An 11334-nucleotide genomic window follows, 5' to 3' on the forward strand; every position below is an offset into this window, starting at 1 on the left:
GCTAAGTACACACAGCCACACATCAAGTAACCTAATACTTCCAGCATCCATCCCATGCTCCTGCCACTACACTGATTTCTAACATCAAAGATGAGCTTTGCCTATTTTATTTTCTATTTTATAGAAATGAAATCATGTGGCGCATATTATTTTGTATCTGGCTTCTTTCATTCAATGTTACATTTGTGAGATTCATCCATATTCCTGCAGGTGGTTGTAGATTCTTCAATCTCACTGCTACCCAGCATTAAATTGTGTGAATGTACTACAATTTTTTTTTATCCGTTCTGCTTCTGCTGGGCATTTGGATAGTTTCCAGTTTGGGGTTATTATGAATAACACTGCTAAGAACATCCTAATACTAGTTTTTTTGGTGGCCATATGTACAAATTTCTTAGGAATGGAACTGCTGGGTCAAAATATTTACATTGAATTTCTAGTTTTACTACAAAGAACATAGATATCTGATTTATTTCTATTCTTGTTCCCAAACACAGCAGATATGACTGTGAGGGCTAAATAAAGCATCTCTCAAAGTGCATCTAGGCACATTTTGCTTCCGAATCACCTGGGAGCTTGAGCACACAATTCTCTGCTCACTGAAGTTTGAGAACTATGTGTCATGGAAATAGGGGCTTTAGAAGTCAGACAAATCTAATTTCAACTCCCGGCTTAATCAGTTAATATTTGATCTTTGGGGCCGGGCATGGTGGCTCACGCCTGTAATCCCAGCACTTTGGGAGGCCGAGGCGGGAGGGTCACTTGAGGTCAGGACTTCAAGACCATCCTGGCCAACATGGTGAAACCCATCTCTACTAAATATATATATATAAATTAGCTGAGTGTGGTGGCGTGCACCTGTAATCCCAGCTACTGGGGAGGCTGAGGCAGAGGAATCACTTGAACCTGGGAGACAGAGGTTGCAGTGAGCTGAGATCATGCCACTGCACCCAGCCTGGGTGACAGAGCAAGACTTCATCTCAAAAATACACATATGTATCTTTTTGGATCTTTGGGAAATTACTTGATTCTTTATTTCCTTACTTATAACTGAGGAATAGTAATGCTTATTTCATGGGTCTGCAGCCTGATTAAATGAGATAATACATATAGAGCATTCAACACAGTGCCCAATACAGTGTGCACTGTGAATGGTTGTTCAATTCCCCGACTTGCCCATGGAGAAAAAGGAGTGAGACCACTAGCCTTGAATCTCATATAGAACAATTACCTTATAACTAAACAATTTGGAGGTACAATAGAATTTATTATTATGTGACTGTGCCTACAGTCAATATTAGGCACACTAGAGATGAAACACAGAAGCCTGCATGTACCAGGAATGGGCTTTCAACATCATTTGGTTGGCAATAGGCTGTACACATCATTCATGATGTTTCTATTACCCTATTATGGTTGTTGTTATTTTTCTTAAATGACAGTTTAAATAACCCTCAGCGTCCTGATGTCAGGTTCAGCACGCGTGAATTACCGAGTAGACAACAAAAACACCAAGTCAAAGATTTTGGCGGGAGGGAGGAGATTATATGAAAATGAATTCTGCTCAATAGGCTAGCCCCGTGTGGCCCTGCACATTACTACACAGGCGCACACTACCAGGGCTCACTGCTTTATTTTCTAATCACTGTGTTTTCAAGTCTGCCTTCAAGATCGTTGAGCGCTAAACTGTCTCTTTATCCCCAAGCAAGGTCAGCTTCCCAGCCTCCCATACAACCCAGTTCATGCTGGGATAAAGAGGAAGGTAGGAATGTTAAAACAATAATGCTATGGTCTGAGGCCAACAACGGGTAATCAGATCCTAGCAAGGTAGAGGCTGTTACCTGGGAGATTACTGGAAGAAAATAGGCCTAGCTTGCAATGACTTAGTTTGTTTCTACCTTCCTTGCTTTTTTTTCCTTTTCATTCTTCCCCCCAGTGATCTGATGGAATAATTCTTTTCCTGCATTTATTTCCCTAACGGTCACTAAGAAGCCTTGTGTGGGGCACCAGCTGAAGATGTAAGAGTTTTGGGACTATGGCCTGACCCACTGCTGGACTTTAACCCAAGTAGCAAGCTTAGATGGACAACATTGGTTAAGAAAGGCCCCTATAGTTCAAGCCCATACTGCCATGCCTCAAAGAAGGCCCAATATTTCAAATTTCTGTAGTATGAAATAGATAAATTAGGAGGCTACTGTTCACATTAAGAAGAGATTCAACACAGGTTTCTCTAAACAATGAATAGAACATTCCATATATGATTTGGAATACATTCAACCTGTCTGAGGAAGCATCTGAAGAATAAAACAGAAGACAGCAGAAGTGGTTTGTACAACATCAATGTAAAACTTCAAAGTGCTTGTGAACATTTGTTATTCATATTTAGCCAGTGTGTCTTACCATAAGATCATGCAACCTGTTTTTACCCCAAATGGATAAAACCAACAGAGGGTGAGGAATGGGGTAGCCCAGACTTTTGATAGGAGCATGAGCTCAAACAGAACATACTGTAGTAGACCAAGTTCCAAGGCAATGAAAGCTAGAATCACACTCTAAGGATCTGTCCAATCCATTGTGGGGGACAGAATGGAATCCAGAGAGGAAAGTGATTTGCTTAAGTGCACACAATAATTCAATGGCAAAACTGACACTGGAACAAGACTATGGGCTCCAGCAAGTCGAGACCAAGCTTTAGCATATTTGTCTTGCCAGCCCCCTGTCCTTTCACTGTGGGCTAGTTCAGCTCTCCCTGGCCAGATCTAGACTTGGCTTGATGGGCATTGGTGTGGAGTCCCAGAGACCACAACGAAGCAGATCCATTTGCTCTCATCACTGCATCTCATCAGGAACCATCCCAACCTTTCCACTTCTCCCTACCCACAGCCTGGAGGCCTCAGGAGAGGACATATCCTGGGGCTGGACTCAACTACCCAGGATATACCAGAATTATACCTCCGTACTAGCCAGAAATAAGCCACGATGATTTTGCTTCCACCTTGACAGATGAAAAACAGGCTATCAGATAGAGAGGCCTTCAACTTTCAGTACCCTTCCTCTTATAACTTGTTCTTACCCAAACCATCCTTGCCAGCTTCCTCACCACCATAGTGGGAGAGGTGTCTTTTTTTCTCCCTGAAGCCAATCCTTCCACTTGTGCACTGGAGCCCAACCTGTCCAGCCTAAGAGACATTCCCTTCATCAGTTGTCCCCATCACCATCACCCTTTCCCTCTCCCACTGGCTCTTTCCCATTTATATTTAGGCACAAGTTGCTATCATCTTAAAAGAATGAGCCAACCAAAAGATTTGACATCTTGGATGGATGAAAGGAATGAAAAATAAAAGGAAAAAAAGATGAAGGGAGGGAAGATGAAAGGAACGAAAGAAGGTAGGGGAAAAGCTAGTCTCTAGTAACCCTAAGCCCTGATTTGTCCACCTCTGGGTACTATACATTCTATCTGCTTCCTCTCTCAGTCAAGCTTCCACTTCCCTACCACCTAGAGGCTCCTCAGTCTACTGCCATCCAGCCTCTGCTCCCACCACTTCACTGAAACATCACCATTGACCTCTTCTTTTTAAATCCAAAGGAAACTTTTCCTCCTTAACTCATTTGATGTCTCTACTGCATTTGATTCTATTGGACATTCCCTGCATGAAACTTACCCTGCCCTTGGTCCCTTGATCTCCCAGTTATTTGAGAAATACTTCTCTGTCTTCTTTTCATGATCCTTCTTCTATTGGCCCTTTAAATAGTCTTTCTTAGGGTTCCAACCTGGGAAGATTCTGGGATAAAGTAGATTAGCTTAACCACATTTCATGTAGAGACAGATGAATAGAAGGAGGATTCTAATAGCTTTAATTACAGCTCCTCTATTTTCCCCCTCTAAGAGCCTGATAGGATGGCTCAGGGTCAGTTACTTTCTAGAATTAGCCCTGTAGTGGGATTATCCTGAGGCACTCTTCCTAGGTAACCATTTCCATCCACTTCCTTCTCAGTCCAGAAACTACCTCAATTTTACTCTCATCCATTTCACTGCCTCAATTTCACTTCCATCTCCTCCTTGCTATCCCCCAGATCTATATCTCCAGCTCAGAACTCTCTCCTGAGATCCCCAACCAAACATGAGCTAGACACCTCCAAGTGGAAGTCCCCATGGCACCTCAGACATAACTCTCACAAACTCTACTTCCCTGGCGCACCCATCTCAGTGATGGCACTCACTAGTTGGAGCCAGAAAACAAACTGCGCCTTCCTTGATCTTTTTTTTTTTTTTTTTTTTGAGATGGAGTCTCGCTCTGTCACTCAGGCTGGAGTGCAGTGGGATGATCTCGGCTCACTGCAACCTCCGCCTCTCGGGTTCAAGCTATTCTCCTGCCTCAGCCTCCCAAGTAGCTGGGATTACAGGAGCACACTACCATAGCCAGCTAATTTTTGTATTTTTAGTAGAGACGGGTTTTCGCCAGGTTGGCCAGGCTGGTCTCGAACTCCTGACCTCAAGTGATCCACCTGCCTCACTTCCCAAAGTGCTGGGATCACAGGCATGAGCCACTGCGCCTGGCCCCTTGATCTTTCATTGAACCTGCCCCATGCTCAGACTTAGTTATCAAATCCTGGGGCATTTACCTCCTTAGTGTTTCCCATATCCATCTAGTTCTCTCCTTTCCCACTGTCCTTCTATAACTTCAAACTTATTAACTCTCATCTAGATTGCTGCAACAGTCTCTTAACTGAAATAGAATAAGATAGGATAGCATAGAAAGTATAACAGTGCAAAACATGAAGTAAGGAAAAGTGATGTTCAGTTTTAGTTATGACTACATATATATATACGTGAACTGTGCAACGTGAAAAGTATTTATCATTGTAGGTCCTCAGAACTGATCCTAACAGGGCTGGACAAGTGTCTAAGCTCCCTGTAAAGCCACATGTAGTCACTGAGCACTTGAAATTAGCTAGTCCGAATTGAGATGTGTTGCAAGCACAATATACACATTGGATTTCAGACTTAGTATGAAGAAAATAATATAAGATCTCATTAATAATTTTTATATTGCATGCTGACATAATATTTTGGATACAAAATTAATTTCACCTTTTTTAACTTTTAAAACTGTGGCCACTTGAAAATTTTCAATTACACATGTGGCTCATGCTGTATTTCTACTGGGCAGAGCTGTTCTAGAGTTCTAGGCCAGTATGTGCCACCCACAATGAGGGCTTAAGATCCACTCAAAAATAGATTGATCCTTTCCATGTCCCAAAATATGTATTGGGGTGAGCAAGTAAAACCTTTTCTTCAAATGCAGGGACTCTTCTTAACTTGGGGATTGGGTTAACAGAGTCCTCCCTGCTGGGAAGTACTTCCGCTCAATGGATAAAAAACAGCTTTTAAGAAAGTCTAATATGTTAAAATCAAACTTACAAAAAAGCTCTCTTAAGGGATTTCAGCATCCTGGCATGCTTCCACAAACCAAACTACTACCTTCTATTAAACGGAAATGCCCCTTTAGGGGCAAGGGGTTTGGATTCACTTCTTTTATTTCTCTCCACAGCACCTGGTGCATTGTTGTGTCTGGAAGTTGTTAACCACCTGGCTGACTGTGGATCCCATGGGTAAGGGGATGGTAGGGGTTGGTAAGGATTGGTAAGAGACTCAGTTTTCTCTCAGTTATCTTCCAAAACTCTGCATTGCTAAATACTTTAAATCTTCCTCACTGCCTGATTGAGGACATATACATGCACTCTTTTGATTTCTATGTGCTAAATCATCAAAATAAAACACAGAAACTACCTATCATATTTGATTTAGGTTTATTTCTTCCATAAGGGTTTAGCATTAGGCAAATGGGGCTTGGAGGGGTAGTGGGAGAACAAACCTAAAAGAATGGAAGAAACTAATTGATTGATTCCATGCTAAATACACCTGACTAGTATCAATTTGCAAGACATGGATGTTGCATTTGGATAGAGACCAGCAGGAAGATATCTAATAATAACCTTAGGCAGAATTCCAGTTGACCACAGTAAATGCCCAAGGAAGCTCATGTTTGTTTATTTTTGCCAGTATTGCGCATTAAGAGTGTTTCACTTTTAAAATGTATGCTGTTCTGGGTGGCTAAGTAGATGGCAATATTAGCAAAGAAAGCCATTGATGTCTCTGGAAATCTGGTCATCTTTTTGAACACTAGCAGATGAGCATGCTACCTCCAAACTGACATAATGCACCTTCTGCAAGACAGCAGTCTCTTGGCACTGCTCCACTTTGAAGTAAAACCCGAAATGAACTCCTCCTGCTAATGTGGCATATTGAATCAACCCTTTTTTATTTCCAAGACCTTCTCAGTTGATCCATAGTATATCCATCTTTGTGGAAGTGACTATTGCAGTCTAGAATTACAATTCCTTCTGACAACACAATGCACCCCTAGAAGAACTTGTCCAAGGTCATTAAACAAATTCTCAAGCAGACAACTTTCAGGGTGGCTGGGCCTTGTTAGAAAGGGCTTCTGGGACAACTGCTGAGCCCAGAGGATCTTTCTAGGCATAATCTGAGGGCTGGAAAGATATGAGGACACAGTCCTTGCTCAGAGGAGTCCTTGTATCTCAGGAATTAGGTTTCCAAGAAGGGCTATTACATCATATCACCCAAGGCCACTCAGTTTCTCATCTTGACAGTCAAGCTGATGAGTCACCTTGCATCATGTTTAATCAGGAAAATAGTAAAGAACTGAAAACAAGTCAAGAATCAAGAGTAAACATTGTAACAATGTAAAGAGTTCTCAGAAGCATCTCAAATCAGAGCACCATGGTAAAATGGTAAGGGTGGTAAGATTACATTCCTAAAATATAGGCTCTATCATAAAACCTAGGTAATGTTTTTGTTATCTCTTTTCTAATTTCTTTATCAGAGTTGTTGCATTCTATTTAATCGTCTCCTTTCTTATATTTTCCTCTAATGAAGAATAAGGCAGGTAGAGAAACTACAAGTTTTCCTGGCAGAAAAACTTCCCCTTGAAATATAATTCAATCATATCTGCAATATTGTTATCAATTTGTTACTTACAGGGATCTAAAATATAGACTGCTTTAAAGTCTATTTATTCACTCACGTATGCCCGCTCCCCACTTCATTTCAGCAACTGGGAGAAGGAGCCTGCCCTCTGAAGGAGAATCCAAGTGTGGAGCTTCAATCCTAAACAGGCCCCCTGCAAATATTTCATACACTTTCCATAGTTAGTTAAGCAACTCAGTAGCCACACTCTGTTGATGGCTGTGGTGTCAGTGACCCACATACAATTTGGAGCTATATGCCTGGGTGCTGGGAGAAATGCAGAATTTATACAATTTGAAAAATGAAGACACTAGCAAAGGTACAAGATCAACAGAAACTACTAAAAACCAAAGAAAGAAATGTTAATTTCATGTTTTCACTTGCTGCTCACTCTCTTCATCAACAAACTTTTTTATTAAGTAGTTAGCATGTGCCTTGGTTATTAAAGTAAGATCATTAGCAAAGGAAAGTTAGGCTATGAAGTATAAATCTAAATTTAGAATATAACCCTACAGTGATCAAAGTTAGCTAATAAGAGAAAAGTCACTTTGAAAATTTTAGTAGTGTTTTATAAATTGTTTGCAAGCCCCTGTTTAAACAGAGTCAAATTTCAGTAGCCCATGACAATGATGAACAACGTGGAAAATTTTGTGTCATAAGTAAATTGAAGCAGGTGCTTCAACAGTTCAACTTATGTACATCTGTATCATACCTATGCATGTGTATGATACACACACACACACACACACACAAAACCAGAACTGCCAAAAAGATGGGAAGGGAATGTATCTCACTTATGAGTATGTTATGGAAGAAAGATCTTCTACTTTTCCAGTGTAGAGCTCTGGGTTCAAATCCCAGCTCTGCTCCCTTCAAAGCAGTGTGACCCTTGGGCAAGTCACTTACCCTCTCTGAACCTCAGTTTCCTTATTTCTACAATGGGTGGGAGGTGAGGGTATAGAGCACATTGCCAGCTTTGCGTGGTTCTTGTGAGTTACCACCTGGAATAAGCTGTCACAAGTGAAAGTGGAAAGTAACTTGGCCAGGCACAGTGGCTCACACCTGTAATCCCAATACTTTGGAGGCCAAGGTGGGCGGATCACCTGAGGGCAGGAGTTCGAGACCAGCCTGGCCAGCATGGCAAAACCCCATCTCTACCAAAAATATAAAAAAAAATTTGCCAGGCGTGGTGGTGCCCACCTGTAATCCCAGCTACTCAGGAGGCTGAGGCAGGAGAATCTCTTGAACCTGGGAGGTGGAGGTTGTGGTGAGCCAAGATCAGGCCACTGCACTCTAGCCTGGAGGACATAGTGAGACTCCATCTTAAAAAAACAAGAAAGTAACTTGAACTTTCTTCTTTCCCTTAATTTTCTCTGCCCATCTCCCTCAGGCAGAAGTAACCAAGAAGCAGAATAGCTAAGAGGTAAAAATGGAAGGAAAAATAGTAGGCAAAAGAGACTGAAATGATTCACAAACTGGAGCTGGATGCCGCCTTTCTTTCCTCTGCCCTTTACCTCTGTCAGGAAGGTATCTGATGCAAATTTGAAGATTGTGGTTACTTTAAAAAATATATTTTTGGGTAAGCATGGGCACAAATATATATATGTGTGTATATATATGTATATGTGTGTGTATATATACATATATGTATATATGTATATATACATATATGTATATATGTGTGTATATATACATATATGTATATATGTGTGTATATATACATATATGTATATATGTGTGTATATATACATATATGTATATATGTGTGTATATATACATATATACATATATATACACATATATATATTGGTCCAGTGCTGTGGCACAAGCCTGTAATCCCAGCTACTTGGGAGGCTGAGGCAGGAGGATCACTTGAGTCCAGGAGTTCAAGTTTGAGGCCAGCCTGGAAAACAGAGTGAGTCTCTCTCTCTGTTTATGTGTATATATGTATATGTGCATATGATGATCTTGTAATATGCTTTTAGTGGTCATTTTCTTTATGCTAAACCATGAGTTGTTTAGTGACTTAAAGGAATCCCTTAGTAACAAACTTATTGGGATGGTTTGTATCTCATGAGAACATAGACACTACATTGTGTATGTCATTCAGTAAGTGGCTAAAGTGCTAGGGCACAGTTACTATTAAACTTCCCTAAGAGAAAACATTTTTAAAAATAGAAGCATAGGGAAAAAAAGCCCACAGTACTCTAATATAACTTCCTCTGTATTTGTGCTTTTTAGGAAGTTGTTCTAAGCCTCCTTTGAACCCTTATTAACTCTTATTAAGAAATAACAGTTTTATGATGGGTTGGCCTTCTCATCTGTGAGCCCTAATTTTGCAGGTTCACAGAAAATGCTACATCACAAAATCCTTTTTTAAAAAACTCTTCCCAGGGTCAAACTCCACAGCCAATCAAAATATTCCACCTTTTAACTTGAGGGAAATCGCTAAACGAAAGGATAGCTTTAACTAGCGTGTCTTTTGTATTGGGGGACTCAAAGAGAGGTCTCCCCAAGTTCCACAAGACTTCGGACCACAGAAAACCCACCACCCATGCGTGTTTTTGATTCCTTGAGGACACATGCTGAGGTGGTTGGGAACGAAGTTTCACATCTACCTAAAAGATCTTGACCAGGGATAGAGAGACGACCAAATTTGGGAGTGCAGTTACGGAGGCGGAAGGACGCTCTCAGTACCCCGTTTCCACACTTTCATTCTTAAAGGCATGCAGCCCCTTTCTAAATAAATGTAGCGTCCCCAGGTTTCCACTGCCTGAAGAGAAACCCTCACAGCACACTCTGGAAATGTTTTACAATTCGTTTTAAATGCGTATTATTTCTAACTAAATCATTGAGGGACTCCTATATATTTATTTATTTATTTTGAACATTTTCAAACGGATGGGGAAGTTTTGCTTCCATGTTTCCATTTTTCCCCCCAAATTGGCATTAGGCACCAAAATCAGTTGAGGAACGAATCATTCCTTAGCTAGAATTTAAAACTTAACAAGGGACTCGTCCCGAGCTTGGTAAAGAGAATACCATCTTAAAATTGCACTGTAGGATTTTTTTACCTTCAGACAAGAACACACCTAAAAGGAAAAAGGCCCTCCCCTCCTCCCGAAGCATAAAAACACAGCATATCCCAAGCAGCCCGTTTCCTACCCAGCCAATACAATAACGCTTTGTAAACTGAGAGCAGCGCCCGGTATATAGAAGCTAAGTATAAACAGCTGAGAAGGATTAGGCGGTAGCGCTCTTCTCATTTACATGAAAATCCTTTAAGCATCGTTTTCCTCGCTGGCTGCGGGCGCATAAGGAACTCTTTTATGCCATAGCCACGCATACATTTCCATCCTTTGTCTTTACTTACCAGTCGAGGCTGTGGGCATGTGTGCTCTATTTCCTCCATGGTTTCTGAGGGAGGCTCATTGGAAAGGGATTTTGGGATACCTGTTTCTGACTCAGCATCAGTGGTAACTACTGGCATGGCCAGTGAATGCTCCCTCTAGCTCTACACCCTCAGAGTCTCCTCCCAGGCAGAGAATGTTTTCTTTGTCACGTATTTTTCTCCCCCCTACCCTCCACCCATCCCCCGCTTCTTCTCCCCTTCTTTCTGTCTTCCCTGGGGGAAGTAAAGAGGTTACCCCCCGCCTCTTTCTCTCTCTCTCTCTCCCAGAAGCCAAGAGGCAAGGCCTCAGTTTATCACTATAACAACCAGACGACACTGAAGCGGCTGGCGCGGGATACAGTATCTCATTTGCATAGAGCGCGCTGGTTGGCTACTGTCATCATAGTACCACTCCGCCGGGAAGCGGCCGGGCCCCATTGGCTAGCCCTCCGTACCCACGGGCCCGAACTTGCTGCTTTTGTTTCTTCTGTTTAATTCAGTTGCAAAGGTCTCCGTCCTCTCTGGGCACGGGACCCGGGCTGCGCCACCCAGATAACATAAAACCGCTTCCTGAGGGGCCTAGGACGCCTTGAGAAATAACATAGCAGACCTCCACTAATAAAGGACCATGTCCCTGGGATGAGCTAGTGCATGATGTGCAGTAGTCAGGATATTTGCCAAATAGGAGTCACCCTGAAGACAAAGCCCAAATTCACTGTGCTAATTGCCAATGGAGGGCCCCTCCGGGCATTCACTATGGGCACCTGAGTGTTCACCCCCTGGACTTCATGCAACGTGAACCCTGGCAGATCCCCTTGTGGCCTGGTGTAGCCCTGGAGCCCTCCCCTGGGGCTGCCCTAGGGGGAACTTTGAAGGAGGTAGATTGTCTTTA

General features: G+C 42.1%; 1 protein-coding gene across 4 annotated transcripts in view; it reads right to left on the reverse strand.

Annotated features, from left to right (window-relative positions):
- The window catches only part of PCYT1B (phosphate cytidylyltransferase 1B, choline), an 85541-nt gene extending 74760 nt beyond the window's left edge, over window positions 1-10781 (reverse strand). Inside the window, exon 1 of one of the 4 annotated variants that reach the window (XM_054472672.2) lies at window positions 10425-10781. In XM_054472672.2, the coding sequence (XP_054328647.1) occupies window positions 10425-10541 (117 nt within the window). In that variant the 5' untranslated portion in view covers window positions 10542-10781. The remainder of the gene's footprint in view (window positions 1-10424) is intronic. The other 3 variants (XM_054472673.2, XM_063659964.1, XM_063659962.1) reach the window with 3 other exon arrangements.
- Between the last annotated feature and the right edge of the window lie 553 nt (window positions 10782-11334).

This window comes from Pongo pygmaeus, chromosome X (genome assembly GCF_028885625.2).
Source record: "Pongo pygmaeus isolate AG05252 chromosome X, NHGRI_mPonPyg2-v2.0_pri, whole genome shotgun sequence".
NCBI classification, from domain to species: domain Eukaryota; kingdom Metazoa; phylum Chordata; class Mammalia; order Primates; family Hominidae; genus Pongo; species Pongo pygmaeus.